The sequence below is a fragment of the Thamnophis sirtalis genome, unplaced genomic scaffold (genome assembly GCF_051295495.1).
Source record: "Thamnophis sirtalis isolate CommonGarterSnake01/CBP01778 unplaced genomic scaffold, rThaSir2_p1.2 scaffold_11, whole genome shotgun sequence".
NCBI classification, from domain to species: domain Eukaryota; kingdom Metazoa; phylum Chordata; class Lepidosauria; order Squamata; family Natricidae; genus Thamnophis; species Thamnophis sirtalis.
The window spans coordinates 44,827,304-44,852,710 of record NW_028261391.1 but is presented as its reverse complement, the minus strand read 5'-3'; the positions used below and the strand labels follow the sequence as shown (position 1 = coordinate 44,852,710).

Sequence of the window (25,407 nt, the reverse complement as noted above, 5' to 3'; positions counted from 1 at the left end):
TTAGGTTCCATTTAAAAACTATGTACATTTATATTATCATAGCAATTCTATAAAGTTTATGTTATTATTGCAGTAACAGCATTCCTAAATACAAGTAGTCAACTTACTACCAAATGACTGTTTGAAATTACAATGGCACTGAATAAAGAGACTTATGGCTGATCCTCAGACTTATGACTGTTGCAGCATCCCCCAGTCGTGTGACCAAAATTCAGATGCTTGGCAATGATTGTTGTCATAAGGTCACATATCACCATTTGCGACCTTCCCAGATAGCTTCTAACAAGCAACATCAATAGCAGAAGCCAGATTAATATAACAACTGCATGATTCACTTAAGAATAATCTGATTTACTTAACAACTGCAATTTCAGTTAATAATCATGGCTTTTTTAGGTTGTAAAATCTGACATGACTCATTTAACAATTGCCTTGCTTAGCAACAGAAATTCTGGTCCTAATTGTGGTTTTAAGGCAAGAACTTCCTGTATAGATCATTTATAGAGATACTATTATTCCTACATATGAACTTTGTAGAGAGCCTGTTGCAATTTTTAGAGGATCTTCAGATAAGTTTCCTGCTATCATCTTTGGAGTAGCGGATTCTGCTTTTCACAATTAATATGGCTACTACAAAGTTTTCATGTGGAAAACAGTGATATAGATTGAAGACAGAATGTAGCAACCATTATCATAATACATTATCCCGGGTACAAAGACAATACATAACTTAGTTTATCTGTCATCGAAAAACTTGTTGAGAGGAAACATGTCAGTGAGCTTAAATCGCCTGTCATAGGAGGTTTAATTGGTTTTACTGCACACTGCAGAGAAGTGATTCTTGTAGTCCCTTTCAACTCTACAATTCTTTTGAGTCTGAAATGAAGGTTAGACTTTTGATCTTCAGCAGCTATCTACAACCATGTTGTTGATGGTTCTGTCAGTTTGGGTTATTAGGCTTCTAAAATCTCTGCAGACTCCTGTAACAGATCACATGAGGTTGGCTGAATAGCTGAGCCAGGTCTCATTTTTTAATAGATTGAAATATTAATAGCTGATAGTTTTAGTAATTTAACACAAACCAATCAAGAATGCTTAGTATTAATGAACACAGTGTTTTGACAAGGGTGCCAAAGCAAACTAGTGGGTGAAGAATTGTACAAAATTTGTTAAAGATATAGGCAAAGAGGAGAAATAAACCTTTATTATAACATAGTATTGTCATCGCACTAGTTTCTTACGATTCATTAGGTCAAAGGCAGATTTGTAATTACTTGTATTGGGGATGTTTTCAAAATAAGATACTGAATAAAAGCACTTACTATACTCTTCTAACTCTATACCGGGAAAGGCTTCTCTCGAAAAAGCTTGTAGAATCCTGTCGGTTCTGAATTCTTAGGTATGTCTGCTCTGTTGATATAAATCATTTAGATGTAAAGAGATACAGAATGGCATTGTAAGGGCTACAGTAGATATAAGAGTAAGGATAGACTACGTAAAAATATTTTCTTCAGGCTTAGTTTAGCCATGTAAATATGTTATAATTAGTTGGACTTCTATATAAAATAGCATTGTTTGCAGCCACTGGTTTTAATTGTAAAATGAAATATTTAAATCGCTCATTACATGGATTCTTTATTTAGCCCCGTGGTCTCTAGGCTCCTAAACTCCTGAAGTTTCTTAAAGAGGAATATCTGACTATATCTGTTCATTTTCTGAACAAATTAGCATAAATTTCTGAAATTTGTTTTAAACATTACATACCATATGAAAAGTTGAAGATCATCTTCAAAAGATCAGCATATTTTGCTGTGTCATGTAAAGAAGTTGGCATTAAGTGTCAAACAGTACTGTTTGTCTATGTTTATGTTTGTACTGTTAAATTTAATGCCACTGAACATTTGTCTTCTTAATTAACGTTCCCTGGACAATGGTTCACTGTTATCAGACTAATAGAAATATTCAGCATGCCTTAAATGTCTTATCAGAAATATAAACCATAGGGCTGTTTTGTTCAGAAACAATTAATAACACCTGTTATCAAAACAAAATGTTAAATTTGGATTGTAATATTGAAAAGAGATTCCTGAAGGATTAGAATCCCTAAAAACTTTTTAAATATGTTCTTTGTCCATTCCGTGCTCTCAGATATTTCTAGTTGTAAAATTGGAAAACTTGCATTATGATTGTCCTAATGGAAACAACAAAGAAAAATGTGTTACATGTGTTTTGGGGTATTATTTATTAGGATACACTGTAAATAATTTATGGGTTTTTAATAGTCTGATTAAACTGGATAAAATTAAAATAGATTAATTCCTAATCTGTTGAATTAGTAAAGTTGGAAGGTGCATAGACTGCTGAGTACTGTAGTTTTGAAATAGAAACTGTTTCTTCATGACTTGACATAAAGAAAAAATGAGGTTAAGGTTTTGTAACTCATGATGTCATTTTTTAAAAATAAATGAAGTCTGGATATTAGTACTAAATTTGTGAACTCTTCATTATTTTTGTTTTTGTGTTTAATGGAGAGAAAAATGATTTGAGTTCTGCTGAACAATTTTGATGCTGCAGCAGCAACAAGCATTTATAGTGTGAATCCATATCGTTTTCACTTTTTATAAAAAGTGCAGATGGCTGGTGTGTATGAGTGTGTGTTGAATTTTCTGCAATTTGTCACTTGGCTTACTCTTTTATTACTGTACTTGTTTAGTGGTAACGTCACACTAGTAATACAGTCGTGAATAGACTCTGATGATTATTCCTTTCTAATCTATAATTAAGATGCTATTTTCAGACACTTGCGCGAAGTCTTTTCTGCTCCAAGATTTTGTGAACCCAACCAAAGACCAGCTGACAGGTTTCATTTTTCTTTGCCCAAAAAGCTTCTCTTTGTTTTTTGAACATTTTAAAAAACTGACTGCTGAGACTTTTAAAAAAATTATAAAACCACAAAAGTGATGTTACCCAAGCAAGGCCTTCTAATAAAGGAGTGGCCCCTCACCCATTCCTCCCTACCTGTGCAAGTCCTGCTCACATCAGTTTCCTTCCATCCAATTAGGCGACCTGGGAGACCCAGCCAGCACCATGCAGAGGGACTTCGGAGTGGTGATGGGGTACCCCCAAGAAGCTGGCAGGATGGAACGAGGGAAGGGTCTGGCCACTCCACATCTCTCAAAGTTCCATTGGCTCGATCACTGCAGATAAGTGAAGAACTGCTGAGCAGAAACCAGCATGCTACCGCTGCCAGCCATGGGCCATCTGGGTTGCAGAATCACGGACAGCACATGATATTATCCAGGGAGGCTTCTTGGGCAAAACCACACTACGAATTCAACTTTACCCGAATGAAATTCAGGGGAAATGGTGCACTCCACAACATCAGTGACCTTCCTTTTCTTACAGAAAACTCTGCTTTTCAAAAAATGGCACTTCAAACTAAACAGGATGGGAAAAAGGACATGAGCCATTCAACTCCTGTGGATTTAAAGATACCACAAGTTCGAGGCATGGACCTTTCATGGGAATCCCGTTCTGGTGACCAGTATAGCTATAGCTCTTTGGTGATGGGTTCACAAACGGAGAGCGCGCTTAGTAAAAAGTTAAGGGCTATCCTTCCGAAACAAAATAGGAGGAGCTTGCTGGATCCTGGACCAGATTCCTGGGGCTCAGATGCTGAGCAATCTACCTCTGGACAGCCATATTCCACCTCTGATCAGGAGGGTGATCCCGGCTCTAAGCAACCTCGGAAGAAAAGAGGCAGATACAGACAATACAACAGTGAGATATTGGAGGAAGCGATTTCTGTGGTGATGAATGGGAAAATGAGCGTTTCCAAAGCTCAGAGTATTTATGGGATTCCCCACAGCACCCTGGAGTATAAAGTGAAAGAGAGGCTGGGCACTTTGAAAAACCCTCCAAAGAAAAAAATGAAATTAATGCGTTCGGAGGGACAGGATGTCTCTGTAAAGCTTGAGATAGATCCCCAGAGAGAGGCAGCACACAGTGCAAATGAGTCAAAAGATGATTAGGGATGTTGTAGAGTGCCAATTACATAATAAACTGAGTGAGCACTATGGCATTGTTCAACTCCAGCTGTGTGTACCTAACTCCTCTTCAATCACCGGGTGCAGAACATGTTCCATTGCAATTCAGCAGAGACTTGTGAGGGCACAGGGGAAAAGGGTGCTCTGAATGTTGCATATTTGTAAATTTTCTGGCTCAGTATGGCTTAGAGCCTTTTTGTGTTTTGTTTTGTTTTGTTTTTTGGCCTTTTGCATGTTTCTCTAATATTTTATAGAGAATTGAGTTACCTCACAAAAAATGCAGACATGGAAGTGGACTGCTTGCCTCTTGAGCCTGCATGGACTTTCAGTTATTTTACTGGGTTTGCTTTTTTCATATGGCCTTTTAATAATAATAATAATCCCTTTCTTGAGCTCTTAATACCAGACTTTGAAAACAAAAGTGGATGATTGGATTATACTTAGATTTCCAGTTGGTTGGAAAGAATTTTTTAAAATAATAATTGGTCTGTTGGAATTCAGAGATTTGGGGCTGGTTTGTCATTGGATCTAATAGGAGCCATTTTGTTTTCAATTCGGGAGGGTTTTTTTAAATGGTTTGCAATCTGCTTAATGCTCACCTGGTGAGGCGGGGGGGAATGGGATGGGGGGGAATCTTTACATACGTACACTACCTGCAAAATGCTTTGGTTAATTTCTTTGGAACACTATTTTCATTGTAATTTTCTTCATTCTTTTATAAAGGTGAGGGTTAGACTTGCCTGTTTGAGGATGTAGCCTTATCTCAAGAAACTCCTTGTATTCTAGGAGAATCAGGGTACACTGAATGATACACTAGGGTATTCCTCATTTTAACAAGAATATGGTTTTTTGTGACCAATATGCTTTTTGTAGATTTGATCCTGAGTTCACTAGACTGTGTGTTTCCAACAATTAGTTAAAACATACCTTTCTGGGGGTCAGAAATACATATAACATTTTACTATATTCTTGGGCAAACAAACAAAAACCTTCGTAAATTCACTAATTTCTAAATATTACAACCTCAGTAGTCTGACTAAATAGTTGTATAAATGAAGGATCTATGTTATAATGTTCAGGGAAGAAATTTTTACAAATTTTAATAAAACCTATAATCAGATCATTCTGGTCTGGTTTAGGCTGAGCATCTTATCGAGCTATAGCTGTCAGGGTTGAACACCCAATGGGTGTTTCCTTTTTAAATACTAAAGTTGCCAGTAACAGGAAATGTTCTTGCATCTCCTGACATTTTGTTTTTGTTTTATCCACTATTGATTTAATAGTGGAGTAGCACACACATAAGTAGATCATCTGAAGCACTCCTAATCCACAATTCAGCCTTTTTAGTTAACATCTTTTCATTCTTATATTTTAAGCTTTAAGTAAAGCTTTCTGGATCTGCATTTTCACTGAATTAGACTTAATGGTTCTTCAGGTAGAGAGACAATTTGATCATAGCTGTGCAAAAGATTGATAGGACTCCATTCTAATTTGCACAACCAAAAGAGGCAATGGGATTTGTATGTAAGACGACGTTAAGCACTGTTCATGGTTAGTTTTTGTCCTGATGACTGAAAGTGGATGCTATGATTCATAGGAAGATGGCCTAAGTAACCCCAAGACTGCTGCTTGAATTTGGGGCAATTAATTGTGGGTCTTCTTGATTTCTTGACTGAATACAGTGGATTGCTGGGAAGCAGAGGTTAGGCACACCATTGCTGTCATGTTAAATATGCACTTCTCATTCTTGAGAGAGATTGGGCTTCTAGCCCATATATGCTTTGTACTACTGTTAATGTACTTTTTTTAAATTGCTTAATGTATTTCCATACTCAAAAAGCAGAGTTCCTTAGCCTGTCCTATATGCCATCTCAGTACAGACATCTGTTTAAAGCCCTGTAGTAGTATAGAAACTCTGCAATATAATCCAGTTTCACTGGAGATTGCAATAAAAATGCACTGTTTTGAATTTGTGGTTTCATCTGCTATTGAAAGTGTGGGGAGAGGGTTTGCTGCAAGCTAGAAGTGTAACACTTGCATAGACTTTAGCTGTCTGAGGTTTAACCTTTTGTGACTGTTTTTATTTAAGTGATGTATGAATTGAGTTCCGTAAAAATCTGTTATTATATTTGGTGTGCTCATTGTGCTTACTTAATATTTTCAATTTGTATCATTAAGTGGATGACAATCGTGCAGCAGAAAAATGGTGTGCCTACCCTTTAATGCTGCAGTTTAGAAGAGAACTAATTGTATGTCATTTCAGACCATAGGTTGAGAACTGTAAATAGATAGTGATAGTTGTGTATTCTTATTGCTTTGGTTAGAAAATGAATTAAACAACCAAACAATTTTCTCAGATTTAAGTCCTGGGACCTGAAGATTGTAAGATTCTTATCTACAAAGCTTTGAAATGTAACACTTATTATCTGTGATCACTTTCTATTCAGGTAAAAAAAAAACCCAGAAGCTTTGGAACAACCATATTTCCTCAAAAGGTCTCTGTTTTTAAAAAGAAAAGAAAAAGTAGGTTATTTTTAAAGCACTAATTGCATTACTTTGGTAATTGCAATATAAAATAGCCATTATTGTTTTGTGAAGCATGTTTAAAATTAGTTGTCCCTTTTTAAAATTTCAGAAGCCTCTCAAAAATAAACAAAACGCTGCTGAATATTCAAAAGATATAAATATATCTATATTTTATCTTATTGTAGGTTTTGTAAACTTAGTCGTAATATTCAGGTGCACCTTTTTAATGTTAAACTTTTGTTATAAGATTTCATCTTACTTGTTTTTTCCAATGTGGCTCATCCTGTGGCTGTATCTTGCTTTAGATCCCTAAGTGGTCCATTAAAGTCAGACTGCTCTAATAGGCGCCTTTGGTGTAGCTTTGAGTAGTATTTGGGAGCATTTCGCCTGTAGAAAAAATGGATTCAGTGTTTACCCATTAGCATGTTCAATATTCTGCTGAACAGACATTTGCATGACCAAAATCCCAACTGATCATAGGTTGAAGTGGGAAAATGTGGTTTGCTACTGTCTTTTTAAGAAAATCTTTGTTTCCTCCCATTTCTGGACATTCTTGCAAAATTTTGCTAGAAATGTTTGCCTTGTTTTCCTTGCTGATTTCCATGGCAGGTTAAGGAATAACCAAGTGCAATGTTTCAGAAGTTAAGTCTGTAGGAGGAAAGTTGGGGCATTTTTATCATGTATGTTAAACCTAGAACCAGAATTTTTGTAGAGATATGGCATATCTGTTGATGGTGTTGTTTGCACCTGCACAACAGAAATAAACTGTGAACATCATTTATGGCAGCCTTTGCTTTTAGAGACAGTATATGAAGGGTGAGTTCTCCCCTTTACTCCCAGCCCAGAAGACTAATGACTGTGTGTGTGTGGATTTGAGAGAGAGAGAGAATGTGAGTATGTGTGTGTGTGTAAAAAAATGTTTAAAATCAAGTTTTCTATTGTATTGGAATTTAGATGTTGGTTGGTGACCTTTTGCTGCAGCAGGTTATACAGATGACTAAGGCTTAGTGTTGTAGGGGTACAAGTGTGGAGTTAATTATTGTACAGTTCTGTGGAACAAGCCCCGTGTGTAGAAAATGTACCAGTTTTTTACTTGGATCTGTAAAATATAAAAGTTATTTCCTGAACAATCTGGAGATCTGATGAACAATTACCTCTCTATCAGCTATTTTAGGACCTCATTTCCAGTGCCCCAGGCCTCTTCACCATACTGTAGTTATAAAGAATTCAGGTTATAGGATTTGGGCTATAGTCTTACTTTTAATTATCCAAATGAAATAATCCCCAGATTGATTAATTAGAAGCATTTAAAGATCCTACACTTGCATCCCTCCAAATGCACCAAGAATAAATCAATATTTCTTGCGAATTCCAAGGCTGCACCCATCTGCCTAAAGAAAAGCCTAGGTTGTATGTATTCTTAACTATGTTTTGAAATAAATCTAAATAACTAAATATTGTTTTAAGAATACAATTTGTCTTTTAAAGAGGAGACCAGTTTGGAACTGTTTTCTTTGTAATAGTTGATTTTGAATATTGTCAAGTATAGGCAGTTGAGGGAACTTGATTTTACGTAGATACAATATTTAGTCAATTCTAATTCAATATACATTTTGGATTAAATGCTTATAAATATTGTGAGTTTTTTTAGAGGTGAAAAGAGTTATGGCACTTGGGCAGATGGGGAAGCACATTTACCATTCTCTTCTCCTATTCAAAGCACTTTGCTAGAGCTCTAGAAATTTAAGTCATCTCCTTCAGTCCAAAGGTGGAAAGATTAATGTGCGAAACGAGATTGCCTGAAAGATTTAGGCAGCCTTCAAAAGAACAGTTTGTAATGTAAACAATTGAGATAAGACCTCTTTTGCTTTCTTCCTTGTAGTTTCAAAAAAATTATGTTCTCTCCCTCTCCCTCCCTCTCCTTTTGATAACTTGAATTTGCTGACTGCATATTTTGATACTTGCATTTGGTGTTTTTAATCATTTATCTACTTATTGTCAGACTTTGTTTAGAAACACTACTATGCTTCTTCATATTTTATATTTGGTAGAGATAGTCATATAGTTTCGATCCACACTTACTGTTTTACTTCTCAGTAAATAAGCAACAGGTTAATAATTTACATGTCTTTTAACAGTAAGGATCTCTTTACAGAAGTATTTGCTTAATAGGACAAAATTGCTGACTATGATAGGTGAATAATTGGTAAATTATTTTGTCATTGGTTTCCCAAATTAACTTGTGAAATACAGGTAGTTTCTAAGCAGTTTAAGAAATGAAAAGAAATTAGTTTAGTAGCTGAGATTCTGGTTCACTTGAGACATGATAATTATTTTCCATCATTCACCCTACCAACAAATTTTAGCTTCTTTCCATCACAAAAGAGGACAATGCAGTAGCAGTATCAATTATTATAACACCTTACATTTGACTACTTGATAATTGGATATTATCATAATTATCCTATGAATTTTGATAATTCTTCATAGGAAAGAATGTGGAATAAGTTGATCAGGAATCATCACTAAATCAGAAGTGATCTATGGAGCTAAAAGGAATGGAATTAAAAGAGTTGATTATGCAGCTCTTGAATATAGATCTTTTGGTTATTTTTTAGATAATACATCATAGAATATCTAGCCATGAGTTAAAATTTAACAAATGAATAGGTTTTCTGCTAAATGTAGAATTATGCAATTATAATTTAAACAGAAGTAATAGACAAACTTTTACTTCCTTTCATTTGCGGATGATATTATGTAGGCAGAAGATCCATACTCAAGATACTATAGTAAGAAAATATTAGCCATTGCATGCTTTCTCTGATGGATAACTGGATTTTGTACCTTTTGTATATCAGTAGCATTCTTGATAGGACAGAAGTATTCTAATTGGATAATGTCCTGAAAGTACTCATTATATTTTCTTCAAAAAATTACCATCCTACTTATAACACTCCCATTAATTATTTTTCTAAAATTCCAAGATCTTTCTCTTATATTAGTACAACATATACTAAGAATCCTTAATAAGAAAAAACTAACCGAGGGTAACAGGTTTATAAAAAATTGATGGAGTTATTTCTTCTCCCATTCTGCAGTTATGGGTGTGCCGCCTCAGTCTTTAATGTACCTCACATTTGGTGCTACATTTACCAGAACGTCACAGTTTTTGTAAAAACACCTATTAATCTTTACAGTCCATTAATATACCTGTCTAATCAGATTTTTAAAAACAACAAAAAGAAAAGCAGGAGAAGGACCTTCAGCACTTTTATTATTGCAACTCTAGTCTTAATTTATCTGGTCTTCAAGTCTAAGGTACTGTTAAAAGTTTCAGTCCACAAAAGATTTATTGCTTTTAGGTCAGATGATTTCTATTGATAATAAATAACTCAGTTATATAATGTTCAGGAAACTTGTAGGCATACATGTCTGATACTTTACATTTCAATAGACTATTTTAAAGACCATTTAGGGCTTTAAATTTTGGGGTATAAATGTGGGAGGCTAAGTTAAGTTTCCTAAATGAAGAATAATTGTAGAACATTGTGTGGAATTTGGTTTGAGAATATATCACTAGGGAAATGGGTAGGGATTTTTCTCCTTTTTATCTTCAGGGAATGAGCAGTATTTAGAATCTTTGATTGAAATTCAAGCCTTTTTACCGTGTAAATTTTAATATAAATTTACTGACAAGCTTTTACATCAGAGGACTGAAAATGGATCTTAATGTTTAAGTAGTTGGATGATATATTTGTTATGCCATTAACTTGTTGAATGGTATATTTCTTAAATGAAGGGAGAATTTTAAAAAACAAACTAGAGTAGCATACCAGCATTAGTGATCTTAAGGGATTTTATAATATGTTATAGAGAAAATACATTAAAATCTAACCTTGAATTGCTAGTCTGTAATTAGGTGCATCCTATATTTAAGTTGTTGGAAAGAGGGTCCGTGGCGGCTGTCGTGTGCCCTAGCCTCAAAGAAAAAAACCTGACAGATGGCAACTTCTCTTGAGTCCTATTTGGGGTAGCGATCTATGGGACCTTTGTTTACAGTAGCTAACTACTGCTTAAACATGTATAAATATGTTTTGAGTGTTTGCTCATAACTTTCTAACCTCCACTCAATCGTCAAATGTTGGTATTTTATCAGTCCACAGTGTAAGTTTTAAACTAATGTGCTTAGGATTCCAGCTTGTACACACACTGTTTGAAAACCCTCAGGGACAGTTTACACACTACCCTCATTCAATTCAGGTACTTGTACACTATTCTTAAACCTAGCAGTGACTCGTGGGGTTTTTTTTGTTTTTGCTTTTTTTAATGTGCTAATAGCGCATCCTTGATGAATGTCAATTTAAACTCAGTTCAGGTATCCAGGTATAACTCAGCCAAACGGATTTTAAAGCTGCATATTACTCTCCAGCACGCAGTGCCTCAGACACGTAGTGGCATTCTGTATATTCAGTTATTACTACTGAGCAAGATCGCAGGGGGGGTTCCTGATAATTATGTATTGTAAGAAATTTCTATATATAGTATGTGTATTATGATATATACATATATATTATATATGTAATCTTAAATATTTAAAAATGCCACTACCAAGCCAGCACAGCTAATGTCAAATACATTCCTACTTGCCTCTGTAAATAGAGCAGGGGCAGCTTCTCAGTCTAGCTGTGGTTTCTCCTTCATCCTAGGTACTTCTAAGCTTGAGCACTGGCCCTTGGATGTCTGACCTCTACATTCTAGTTATGCAATGTCTCTAGGAATTCTGTGCACTGGCCACTGTGATGGAAGCCAATGGGTCAGATGGGCTCGAGTTTATTAGTAACCCTTCTGCCAAAGTTGATGTAATATGGCAAGTGTGTAAATTTTTCAAATAATCAGCAGGAGCACATATATTGTGGAAACAGTATGATCATTTCCAAATTGTAGCCCTTTTCAGGTGTTTCACCTCTAGTTGCCGTACATTGATAATGACTGAATTGGGATTTCACAGCTCTAATAATGGGTCTGTTGGTGAACATTAAAGTTGGTGTGAGTAACATATTAGAATAACTACAACTGCTTGTACTGGCATCAGTTTCACTGTAACTAAACACTAATGATGCTTCTGTATTATTATTTGATGCTTTTACACTTTAGAAAGTTCTCTGCATGTAAAATATGGGAAAATGGCATTTTTACAGACCTCTAAAAGTATAAGTGTCATGGAAAAATAAAGCAGGAACCCCCTTTTTAATCTATGGACCTCATTTCAATATACTGTTTACAGTTTGACGGAATTGTATAAGTTAATATTTCTCTTGTACTGTAGCTTGTATTTATTTACAGATTTTTTGTACTGTGTGATTTGAACTTTTTTTGTTCCTTGCTATGATCAACATTTTATGTAGTAGAGCACTTATGATCACAAATTAAGGTTTTTGGTTTGATTGCACTACATTTAATTTTTAATGCAGTTCTGATTTTTTGACTGGACTTAATAAGCTGTGTCTTAATATATGTGATAAGTACTTATAAAATTTTAATTCATGTGGTTCTCTCTCTCTCTCTCTCTTTTCATTGTATGTCAAAATGCTGATTCTATTGTGCATGTATAAGGGTTAAACAACCCTCTTGTATTTGGCCATGTCATTTTGGAAACACATTCCCAGCTGTAATATGTATGGTAGTTTTCACTGGATGCTAGACTTTTCAGAACCACTATTCTTCTAATAAATTTTGTTGTGAAAACCTAAATGTTTTAAAGCTCTGCTTTCTAAAGTGTCTTTTAAAATAATAATGGTAATGCTTTTCATGATGTATTTGTCTAATGGAATATTGAAGTAGATTGATGTGCTTCAATGAGCTGAAGCCACAAATGTATTTGAAAAATCAAACAGTTGCCTATGAATGCAAATATCTGCTCTTGCAACAAAACGTTTATATCAGTTTTAGAAAAGGGGTCTTACATGAATTGACTGAATATAATTCTTCCCTCAGTGAAGAATTTGGATTATAAATTATATTTGATGAGGAATGTCACAACAAGATTGCCTATCATATTCATTTATAGTATTTCTTCTGAATATTCCTTTAGGGCAGTAAAATATTAGAATATACTGCAATACTGTGAGCTTTTCCAGGATCTCTAGATGTCATAAATCTCAGACCTTATGATATCCAGCTATGTTCAGAAGGAATTATCACTACATGAAAATAATGGATGAATTTATATCAGTCTCATTGTATCAGAAATATGCCCCTGAAATCAAATTGAATATTTGCTAATCATTGTGCTCAGTATTAGAATTATATTTGCAACAATCTTGTGTTTATATGCAAGGCAAGAATAAAGTATATTTTTGTATAGTATATACAGTACATACAGTACAGTATATAAAGTACATTTAAAAATTGAAATTCCTGCTCTTTCTAAAATAACTTTTTTACTCTGTTCCTCTCATGGGGTGATTCACTGTATTTTCCCAAAAATGTCATATTATTTCTATAATCATACCTGTCTCATTTTGGCAGCTTGCACAGTTCTCAAGTTACGTATATATCACTTTTTTATTCTAGCTTTATTTATCTCTGGTATAGAGTTTTTAACACAATGTTTAATTTTCATTTATTTTATGAATAATATAATATTATAATATAGCAACAGAAAATCACAAAAATGATTACATTTTCCTATATTTTTAATGGTAAAAGAGTATGATCAAGAACATTGGTAAAATGAAACCCCTCCCCCACTTTAGGGGGGGTGTATCCCATAAAACAGAGATATAGTTTACATTAGTCAACAAGCAGTTCCTGTTCAAGAAAGGAATGGGTCAAACTACAGCAGAAAGCTGGCCTGGACCTTGCATTTTAGGGCGCGTGTTGCCAGGTGCCTTTGGCAGGATTGTCTTGCTTTCTTTTTATTCTAATTAAGCACATGCCATTTACAAAGGTACATGATCTGCACTCTATTTAAATGCAACCAGTTTTTCTTTCCATGCCATTTCCTTGGATGCAGGATTACTATCAGAATTGCTACCTTCCAAATGCCCTATAACTGGTTCACAGGAATCGGGCTGAACCAGCTAAATAACATCCCTGCCAAATAAGGAATTCAATAGGATTTTTAGAGAATTAAACTACAATTTATTCTAATAAAATATCCAGACCTTAGCATCATTAGGATGCCACAGAGCTTTGCAACTTCAGGTAGATGCTTTTTAAGAGATTTTGAAATCAAATATTTAATGCAATAGCAGAGAAACTGAGCTATACATCACTGGTCTCTTCCATATTTATGTTTAATATATTTACTACAACATCAATTCTCTTCATAGTACCCATCCTTTGCTGAAAATAATAGCTTTTTCAGACTGTGTTCTGCCTTATTTCTTTAAACAGATCATTACAATATTTAATAGAACTTACTGTTCAAGTGATAAAATAAAGTGGAACGTAGACATATTTCCTTAAATTTGAATTCTTGTTTAAAAGTGAGCTCTAGTGAGCATTAATCAAGAATGATTTTCTGTTAGGTAGTTTTTTTTAAAAAAAAAAACTAACATTGAGCTAAAATTATCCATAGTGACGCCAGTACAAATGTGTGTATGGTATTTCTTCAATAGTCTTTTATTTTATCCCACATACTTTAATAAGGGCATCTTGATTGTACATATTCTAATCTAGATATAAAGATTTCACAGTTCATTTTCTATGCTTGGAAGTGGCTATATATAAAGCTTGTATGGTTTGTAAGCAGTCCAGAAGGTGAAACCATATTAATAGAACTCTTTGGGAATGATTTAGAAACTTTTAGGAACCAGGAACATCACAAAATTACATTAGGGGATGATACATAGAAAGTTCAGTTCGAATTAGGAACTGTCTTACATAACCAAGAATGTTTCTGCTTAGTATTTTATGGAAACATCATGTATCACTTTTCTGCTCAATCTCTTGCTTCTGGAACACTCTGGATAATTAATCTTAACTAAAGTTTTGAGGCCTATTATATCGTGACAATGTATGGAGTTTTTGACATATCAAATTCTACTTCAGAAGAAATATAAATCTTAGCAGAACAATATGCTTACATCTTGGAATAAATGTGTACATCCATTAGAGAAAAGCCAGGATTTCCTAGATGCCTGTTCATAGAATAAAGATTAAAAGTGTAATCCTGTGCTGCGGCAGCCTACTCAAAACCTTAATGAACCAGATACAGTCCCCCAATCCCTGGTAGAGATTACTTGTTGAAATAATAATTAGGGTGTGTTTGTTATGCTGCTTGTGTTCAAACATAGAATCAAAAGAACACATATGCAGCAAGGACTAAATTAAAAGGATGAATAACAATAGCAATAGCAGTTAGACTTATATACCGCTTCATAGGGCTTTCAGCCCTCTCTAAGCGGTTTACAGAGTCAGCATATTGCCCCCACAGTCTGGGTCCTCATTTCACCCACCTCGGAAGGATGGAAGGCTGAGTCAACCTTGAGCCGGTGAGATTAGAACCGCTGAACTGCAGATAACAGTCAGCTGAAGTGGCCTGCAGTACTACACCCTAACCACTGCGCCACCTCCCCTCTTCATAATTTTCATAACCCTCACCCTTTCTATTATATTTATCAGTCTGTGTAGAAACATATTTTTGACCACTCTGTGGATCACTAAATATTGGAGCTACCCCCCCCCCCAAATGAAATAGAGTTTTGGATTAGTTTCTTTCCCCAAAGGATTTTCTTTTATTTTTAATTCCTTTCAGCACATCATTTTTCATGTTTTTTTCAAGTGCTGTTAAAACTCTTCATGTTTTTAATTCTGAACACTTTTTACTTAGATACATACTCCCATTGAATTTTAAAAGGATTTAATTTCCTGCTCCATATGAGAAATAAATTCTGAGTAAGAGTAGTAGTACTATTAGAAGCACAATAGGGATAGTAGCCATTTTCTTTTATGATTTATATGCTATTGAATGCAATATTAATATTGGTATTAGCTAACTTGTTAGCAAATGTAGTTTCCCTGAAGAGTAAAGCAAAATAATGTAATTATTGGAAGTTTTTACACCTCTTACTTTTTGCACAATAGCTCATACCTTTGAGACAGTTTGATGTATTGACAAACTCCAACTGTTACGTCTAACTATTCCAGATATTTTTCTACTAAATGCACTGCAATTTAACAATAGTTGATGTATATTTCACTGATATATCTCCCTAGTCTTCATGAGAGAGAAAGTGAGAGAAAGAGGAAAAAAAGATAGGTAATAGAAGATGCAGTTATTTATGATACAACTTCATTTTCCCTCCTCCAAACTCTAATGTGCTACTTATAGAATCACTTGCTTTTATGCACTGCATTGCAGTGGGATCTCTGCATATTTCTCCCAACATAATATAGGTGTTAAGTCAAGGCTTCTTCTGAAGGAATTACTCTTCAGTTATGCGCTATCAGTTGAATAAGGAGCGTTGTACTTGTGGTGCCTTCTGGGAGCTTTATTTCAATTATATACTAAGATGTTATTTTTTAACAAGTGTTAAGTTTAATTACTGCAAATAAATATTATCATTGAATTTAATTAGTACCAAATGACACTGCTTCTCAAAACAATACTTACATTGTGCATTTTCTGAAATAATTTAGAAAAACCAAGAATTGGCACAAAGATGGCATTGACTCCTATTTTGTTGCTGTTTTAACTTCATAAGTGGATCAGTTGCACTGTTAGCTGTTGTAGTTGATACAGGGGTATTTTAAATGAATACATCAGTCTAGATTAAGTGTTCATACATCAACTCTTCTCAATCTGGTGTCCTCAATATGTTAAAGCTATAATTTTCAGAATTTTGGCTGTGAATTTTGAAAATGTAATCTTTACACTCTAGTTGCAGTTGTATATTTTTATTTGCTTTAGAAATTTATAACTCTGGATGGCATATGGTAAAAACAATTAAAGCAGAAATAACACCCCCCCCCCCAAAATACCAAGAAAAAAAGCCATTTTAAAAGACAAACAAACCTGCCAGACCTGTCACACACCCCTGTTGCCTAAGGAAAGAACTAGGTTTTCAGAACGCTTTTGAATACAGTCAGGTCTGGGATCAAAGTGGGATAGTGTTCCAGAGGACAGGTCCTGTGATCAAAAGTTTTCCTACATCCCTTCAGTGGCATTGCTTATAAATGGGATCTGAATCATGTCATCTCTGCCTGACCCTACAAGTCAGGTTGAAACTATAGAACAGAGTTCCCCAACATTTCTGGCTTTGTGGACTGGCGGATGGGGGAGAGAGGGGATGTTCCATGCGAATTTACAATAACAATATGAGAATAACAATAGCCCACAAACCAGAGGTGGGTTGCCAATTTTTTTACTGCCAGTGCAGGTGCACTTGCACACGCACGCATGTGTGCAACACTTATGTGCATGCGCAGAAGCAGCTGGGTGGGTGGATGGAGCCACTACTAGTAGTTTGGCCGATCCGGGCCAAACCAGCAGCAACCCACCTTGCCACAAACCCATAGCCATACTCCGCCAGGAATTATCCAGAACCAAAGACAAAATACAGAAGGATGAAAGAAACAATGTAATCTACAAAATCAACTATAACCATTGCAACTAATTCTACATGGGACAAACATCATGTGAATTAACACCACAATCCTAAATCCTTAAATCCCACATTGACACCAAACCACAGTTCAATTGGAGCAACACAAAAATAATAGGCTACGGTACTACCCACCGGGGGGGGGGCAAGGATAGTTGATGCGCAAAATATACATTGCAACGCTTATTGCAAAGCCTCTCAACTATCAAACGACAACCCAGCCTTCACGTGGTGCCCCCCGTTCCCACCAATCGGGCTCTGTCGACCCTTGGGACTGGCGTCCCCTTGGGTATATCCAGCCGAAACAGCTTCCATGGATCGCCGTATCCATTCCTTTTTAGGGCTAAACAATATCGGTTGCCTCAATGTGCAAACATTGCTACAAACAGGGAAGCAGGCCCTTCTCGCTAATGGCGACTGGCTGCACCACCTGACAACCCTAGCCCAGGACCGAAAACAGTGGCGTCAAATTTCCATGGAAGTCGCCTATACCCACGATGGGTGAAGAGGCGTCAAGTACAAGTACCCACCACGCTCGTGAGTTCATTGAAGCCTGGCACTCCACCAACGGACTCCAGCAATTCCATCAATAGACTCATTGGCCTACAACCAGCTTATGAACCCCTCAGAATCCAAATCAGCTGCACAGCCAACCAGAAACAGCACCGACCCTCAAACAACCCCTGCAACCCCCATACCAGGTCACCTCCCAATGACCCTGACCTGATGTAATCTCCTTATCATGACCCATCTCAAGACCCATCACAAAACTCACTGATGACTCACAGCTGACCCAGCATAAGACCCTCACCTGACACACCCACACCTGAAGCCTTTATAAACAAAAGAACACTGATACTGACATCCCCTAAACTTCGCTGAAGATGTTATCTAGCCTGGTAACAAAATATTTGGAAACCAACCCACGAATGTCACTATATCAAAATAATATAATGTATTATGTGTCTCATAATGTTCAAAGAGATTCAATTGTCAACTTTATTAAAAAATTTAAAAACCAAAAAGAATTATGCAGGCAATAGTTTTTACTATTACTCTGAAAGTTGGACTTCGAAAAAAAGATAGAAAGAACATTTATTATTTGAACTAGCTGTTTAAAGAAGACTCCTGAAAATACCATAGATTGCCAAGAAAACAAACACCTGGATCATAGAACAAATTGATCCAGAGTTCTCATCTGAAGAACAATTGATCAGGATCAAATTAATCATGCTCTGAACATGTGTTGTTAATTATGGGTTACGTCACCCAGATATTCAGACTGGATTTGGTATTTTTATCCACCTATTGACCTGGGATAGGTATATGTATCTGGTGGTGTTAAATGTATCATTGCAGGATGGAAGCTATTCCAAGTAAAACTACCTTTTGCAATTATTATTTCTGGACTTAAGTCTGGGAAAGGTAGAAGGAATGAGAAAAAAAGGACAACCAGCAACAGGGTGGATGGGCTCAATTACAACAATGAAGGTTGCCTCATTGAAAGACTTGGAGGAGGCAGATCATCCTGGCGAAAATCTACCTACGGCTGCTAAGAGCCAACACCAACTTTATGGAATGTAATCAATCAAAATATTAACCAGAATTGCTTTAATATATGCACTTTTGCAGCACAAGATGTTTAGTCTCTCTAGGCTTAAATTGTTATCCTGCAGTAATGTTGAAGATTTTACAAGCAGGATTTTTTTTTGTTACTTAAAAGCTTTTTATGAATTTATCCACTTGTAGACTCTTATTTATGATTTGTTTATGTAGAAGCTATATGCTGTTATGGTTTTATCCATGGAGCCAGCTTGTAAGGCAGTGAGTGGTGTTTGTACTATCCTAAGGGGAGAAAATAGGAAAGCTCCTAGTGTCCTTGATGAACATGAAAATTAGTTGGACCATTGTTCAAAGCCCTTGAAAAGGAAGCAGTACGTGGGTTAATGTTTCAGCATGATAAAACTCCTCTAGTTTTAAAGGGATGGACTGAATGATAATGTTTTTCAATTAGCCACAAGAAGGCTGTTAGATGCGTCACAGCTGGTGATTCAAATGTTGTATGGGAAAAGTGGGAGAACAGAACACTCTAGAATGAATGTTTACTCAGGTGTATGTGGATTTAGGTGAGAGAGAATTACCCATTTGACTTGGGTTAGATGCAGGCAGAATATAAGAAGACTATTTTTTAAAAAATAAAAAATCTTAAAACCTCTAACTTGCAGGCATGGTAAAATAATAATTAGCTGTGACTATAAAAATAAAGTCAGCAACTTCTTAAAGAAATATCTGAATCTTTACAGCAGTGGTAGTCAACCTGGTCCCTACCGCCCACTAGTGGGCATTCCAGCTTTCATGGTGGGCAGTAGGGCTTGCTGTAACTCTGCTTTATAAATTTTATAAAGTAAAGTTACTTCCCTACTTTATAAACCGCCATTACTGTGGAACCGGTGGGCGGTTAGAAAATTTTACTACTAACAGAGATATAAAAGTGGGCCGTAGGTATAAAAAGGTTGACTACCCCTGCTTTACAGTAAACAAAAATATGTTTGATCTCTTCCCTTCCAATCCTGGAAAACCATCCCTGCTTACATTTGGCAATGGATAGATGACTTATCCCTTTTTTTTATGTGTTCCCTTGTTTCCATAGCATACATAATGAGCCGTGGTGACGCAGTGGTTAGAATGCAGTACTGCAAGCTACTTCTGCTGACTGCTGGCAGTCTTACATCCTTCTGCGATCAGTAAAATGAGGACCCAGATTGTTGTGGGCAATATCTGACTCTGTAAACTGCTTAGAGAGGGCTGTAAAGCTCTGTGAAGTGGTATAGAAGTCTAAGTGCTGTTGCTTTACTTAGAAGTCTTTTTCAGTTCCACTGTTTGGCAATCAATCCATTAAGGAAGATGAGCCATATATCGAGCTACAGCCAAGGAATATAGTTTTGATACATTGATCAGCCTTCTTAAAAAGTAAAATAAAAATAACTTACAGAATTAATATATGCAGTTCTTTTTTAATAGTTTTATTAAACATTACAACTTGAAAGAGAAAAGCTAATATAAATTAAAAATATAAAAGAATAAACATTAAAAATAGAATGTGAAAAAAGAATATAGTAAAGAAAAAGAAAATAGATATATAAAGAAATTACTTTCCCTTCATCACAATAAGTATACACAATTATAACTAATCATCTTCTCTTAAAATATAGCAAGTTATTTTTTCCCATATCTCATCTCTTACCTATAAACAAATCCTTCATGGTACAGTCCTAACCAGCAAAAGTCCATTAAGGGTTAGCAGAAATAACCACATATCGATTTTAATTTTGATCAAATAAAGCAACTTTTTATTTCTTCCCTTTATTTGTAATAATCTTGAACTGTAACCTCCTCAAATAATGACCTAAAACTTGATTTTTGTTGCCCCATAAGTTTGAATAGGAGGAAGCTGTAACTCTAGCAGGGTGCTGGAGCTGCTTCTGCTAATCAGTCAGAATTCTGAAAAGCATAAGACAGAAGGTAAAGAAAGAAAACTGTGATGATATATACAAATCTAGGGGTGGGAGATGCAAGCTTATAGCTCTATCTCATTTTTTAAATAGATCTATAATTGTGATGCTTAAAATGATTTGAAAGGAACAGAAACACTTAGCCTTGAACTTTTGTTCTACTGCAGCTTCTTACATACCTGTAAACTTATAATCTGAAACTGATTTTCCAGTGAAATAAACAAAGGGAAAGGTTAGATAAATTGAAAAGTGAAAAACTTTGGTTGGAGTGGGTGATAAAGTGGGCTTTTGTGTATGTAGATATACAGCAGTTCTGCTATTCTGGTAAGGAACATTTACTTATCTCCTTTCTCTACCTGTAACTGGTATATAATCTTACTGCTATGTTTTTATTAAGCAAGACAAAAAAATAAGTGTGTACCAAATGAAAATGTTTTTGGTGATTCTGTAACCATGAGCTAAATTTACTATATTTAACCTTAAAAATTCTATTCCAATAAATAAATCCTCCAAAACATCTGAAGTGAAACTTGCTATTCTTTCTAACTTCAGCTATATCTTTGGTTTCCATCCTAAAACATTTTGTCAGAGTATGGATTTTTTGCAGTGCTCCTTATTATAATCTGTGTGCATCTTTCAGATCAGAATCAGAAAAAAAATGAAGTGTAGATGTAGGTATTTGTACTCCCATTCTAATTGAAAACATAAAATCAATCTGTAGCAGCTCTGTTTTTCCACCCATGTTTCAACATCTTACTATGTAGACAGTTTCACAGAACAGCAAATTCTGAAGCGCATTAATTGTAGCACTATGACTGTTGCATGGCAACAGTTCTGTTTGTAGAAATCATAGCTTCGCTCTTGATATTCTTTCGTATGCTCGTTGACAAAAATAGATTATTTATTTATTTATTTGTTCACCTTGTAGACCGTCAAATCAATACAGATTCATGGTGGTTTTTCAAAACAGTAAAAAAAAAGCATCTATAACAGTAAAACATACACATTAACTATAAATAAATTAAAAACAATCAATTATTAATTAAAATTACATGAATATTAAATTGATTCTAATACTAATGAAACAAAATCTTACAAAACTAAATGCTATTGGGGAAGGGGGGGAGCAACTGGGATGCCTTTGAGTTAGAGTTGGCTCCTGGCAACTACCTAAACAAGTCCCTTGTCAAGTTTTCTGAAGTGGTTTGCCTTTTTTTGCTTCCTAGCACTGATAGAGAGTGACTGTCCCAAGGTCACTGAGTTGGCTTTGGGCCTAAAGCAGAACTAGAATCCCTGGTCTTGTAGTTACTAGCAATAGCAGTTAGACTTATATACCGCTTCATAGGGCTTTCAGCCCTCTCTAAGCGGTTTTACAGAGTCAGCATATTGCCCCCAACAACAATCCGGGTCCTCATTTCACCCACCTCGGAAGGATGGAAGGCTGAGTCAACCCTGAGCCAGTGAGATTTGAACCGCCGAACTACAGAACTGCAGTCAGCTGAAGTAGCCTGCAGTGCTGCATTTAACCACTGCGCCACCTCGGCTCTTTAGGTACCACCACTAGCCTGGTGGTACCTTACTCACTACAACAAGCTGCCTCAAATAATAAAGTAACATAAACATAATAAATAAATTAAAGGTAAAGTAAAGATAATCATAACAAACTATTCATGGAATACTTTTTGGAAGAGTTTCCAGAATATTAAAAGGGAGAGAGTGAAGTTTAATTTTAATTTAATTTTACTCTAGAGGCATAGGGCACCACCCAAAAAGTAGCTGCTTCTGACTTGATTTCCATTCCCTTTACTTCACAAAAGTGATGTGAAAATAAAAGAATGTTTTGAACAAATCCAAATGACTCCTCACAAGAAGCCATATCTCATTCATATACTTTAATTCCATTCTGAGTACTTGGTGCATAGCCTCCTTGTTCTTGATGTCTATTCCTTATTATTTTTTTCTTCTTTAAAATTAATATAATGCAAGTCTTTACCTCCAAATGGGCTGGAGCATGTTAAATCAAGATTATATTTTACTGAATTCTTGGCATAACCTTTGCAGCTTCAATCTGAAAAAAGGCATCCACTTGTTTGTGAAAACACTGAGACAGTACCTTTGTTATAGTAACATAGGGTTTTATTTTTTCTTAAAGGGGTTGGTGGAAATTAGGGCTACAAATTGTATGGCAAATTATATTACATTTATGAAACAATAAAAAGTGTAGCTTGGAGTCCAGAACCACTTCCGTTCTGTCATGGAGCTTTCAAGCTTTTTGTTATCTAAAGAAGCACTATCAGCTGCCAAAAATATGATGTTACTGGTAATTGGTCCATGAACTAGCCTTAGAATAAACTTACTTAAAATTAAAGTTCAAGATAAGAGTCTAGCATTTCCCAGTGTGCTTGTGATTGAACCCTTCAAATAAATGAAATTATATTTACAGTATTTAAATTCTGCCTTAGGATTCTCCCCCCCATGGTTTTTGTATTCATGAGGTATTGTTGATTGCAGTCACTCAATAGAAATATAAAGCTATACCATACATGTGATTTTAAGGCCCATAGTCATAATTGTTTTGTAAGATTTATACAAAAAAAGGTTGCAAATGAAAATAACAAAATAAAGAACAAATAAACAAGGTAGATAAACTTCTAGCTAGTCATAATTTCTTTATTTTTAAGAATTGTACATAAGAGTTTGTAAAACAAGAAAGCTACAAGTTGTGGGGAATGGTGTGTGCTAATGAAAATTAATTATCAAGATTGCACACACACACACACACACACACACACACACACACACAAAAGTTAAAATGATGATGGAATTGTGTGCTGATCGTATTCTTTGACCTTTGATTCTTTGAGCAAACTAAGGTTTCACAATAATAGCTTCTTTGTATCTGTGGATATATAGGGCACGCATTCCATTTTTAACTACATTCATCTACTTCACCAGATTGTACACCACAAGTTTTATGGTTAATCTTATCTTAATTTTCCTTAATTAGTCTATGTTTAAGAACACTAAATTATTTTAGGGCACTACAAGGTTCTAATTAGGCTGCTCTTTTTCTTTTTTTCTCCTTCCTCCCTTTCTTTTAGTTTATTAAGCATAACTATCACATTATTTATCTCATTAATTTACTGTATTAAATTTGTTACTTATTATATTACCTTTGGCCTGGACAGATTAGGTTAAATCCCCAAATGGAAAGCTTAGTAAATGTTACTAATGTTACTTATTACAGGTAAACAAATCTAAGGCTTGTACATCCAATTAGATTTTTTAGGGTATGTAGGGAAGCTGTTATAGCCCCTACCTGCAACTTTCTAAAGCAAAACAGTCCATCTCAAATATTATACAAACATTTCCCTCCATGCTGGAACACTCATTTACCTTGAAGTCCAAAAACACCACACAGACCTATTTATTATTCTGCCTTCTACTGATAAAACAATACTCATTCAATTATACATTATCCCTTTCTTCAGTTTCTAAATATTGTTTAACATTAAAAGTGCTAGATTTCATTTGTCTTTTTGCTTTCTAAAGCAATATGCTACTGTATTTTCCCAAAAATAAGACAGGGTCTTATTTTCTTTTGACTGCCGAAATAAGCACATGGCCTTATTTTCAGGGAGGTCTTATTCTTTTTTAGGTGCAGGAGCATGGTCCCCTCATGGCTGCTGCTGTGTTGCAATATTTTCGGGGAGGGCTTATTTTCAGGGGAGGGCTTATTTTGGGGAAAACAGGGTTTATGTAAATTTGAATAGACATTAGACTAAATAATTATGCTTACCTGAAATTCCAAATACTACGCTGAATCCAAATTATTTATAAATAATTTTATAAATAATGTCACTTCGCGATATAGGGAAACAGACCATATAGTTTCTCCAATATAATTTCTATGTCTCTCTACAGTGACAAACAGAAAGAAAGTTCTATGGACTGAATAATAAATAGATTTAAAAACACATTGTTTCAGTAAGGGGAAATTTACAGTATAAAACTACCATGTTCTGTTTCCAGGTAATCATGAGATCTAGTTCTCTCAAATGGTAATCCTGTCTCTGAACTATGCCCCTTCTGAATGCAGCCGGGGGCTCATTCAGTGTGATTGACCGTCATGCAAAAGCAACATAGGGAATTTGTAATTTAGAAAAAACTCTGGTATTTAATTATGTATAAGCAGTTTATAGTTTTGTAATGTTGAACACATTACTTTGCGCCCTTACTTTCAGTAAGAAGTGGTGTAGCCCAGAAACATTCTTCCTATATCACCTATTCTACTATTTGTAAGAATGAAACCTGAATAATCTGAATATGAAATGCTTTTTATATGAGATCAATAAATACTCTCTCTTAGAAAATGAGAAGCACAATATCTCAGTAGTTAAGATGCTGGGCTTATCGGCTGGAAAGCTGACAGCCCAGATTCAAGACCCGACCATACACAACAGGGTGAGTGCCCATCTTTCCTTGCTCCTGTGTGAAGTACCCGTGGTTCGCTCATGAGGCCAATGTTGAGAAAAGACACGGACACGAGCTTTCTCGGGATGAGGCAACCCAGAATGGGGTCTGGTAGCCCCTTTTATTGAGATAGGACAAAGGCAGGAGGAGCAATCAGCATGTGATTTAAGACAGCCTGTCAAACTACAATTGCTAATCTACTGCTCAGGGAAGTTCTGTCTATATATGGTCAAATCC

The 25,407-nt window shown here is 35.4% G+C and overlaps 1 protein-coding gene across 3 annotated transcripts in view; it reads left to right on the top strand.

Moving 5' to 3' along the window:
• Positions 1–25,407, top strand: part of LCOR (ligand dependent nuclear receptor corepressor) — a 92,883-nt gene that overhangs the window by 54,690 nt on the left and 12,786 nt on the right. The window contains exon 7 of one of the 3 annotated variants that reach the window (XM_087725715.1): positions 3,062–12,326. The exons of the other annotated variants lie outside the window; for them this stretch is intronic. Coding sequence (XP_087581841.1) covers positions 3,062–4,031 — 970 coding nt within the window. The 3' untranslated portion in view covers positions 4,032–12,326. Of the gene's footprint in view, positions 1–3,061; positions 12,327–25,407 lie in introns of those variants that run through there. 3 annotated transcript variants of the gene reach the window in all.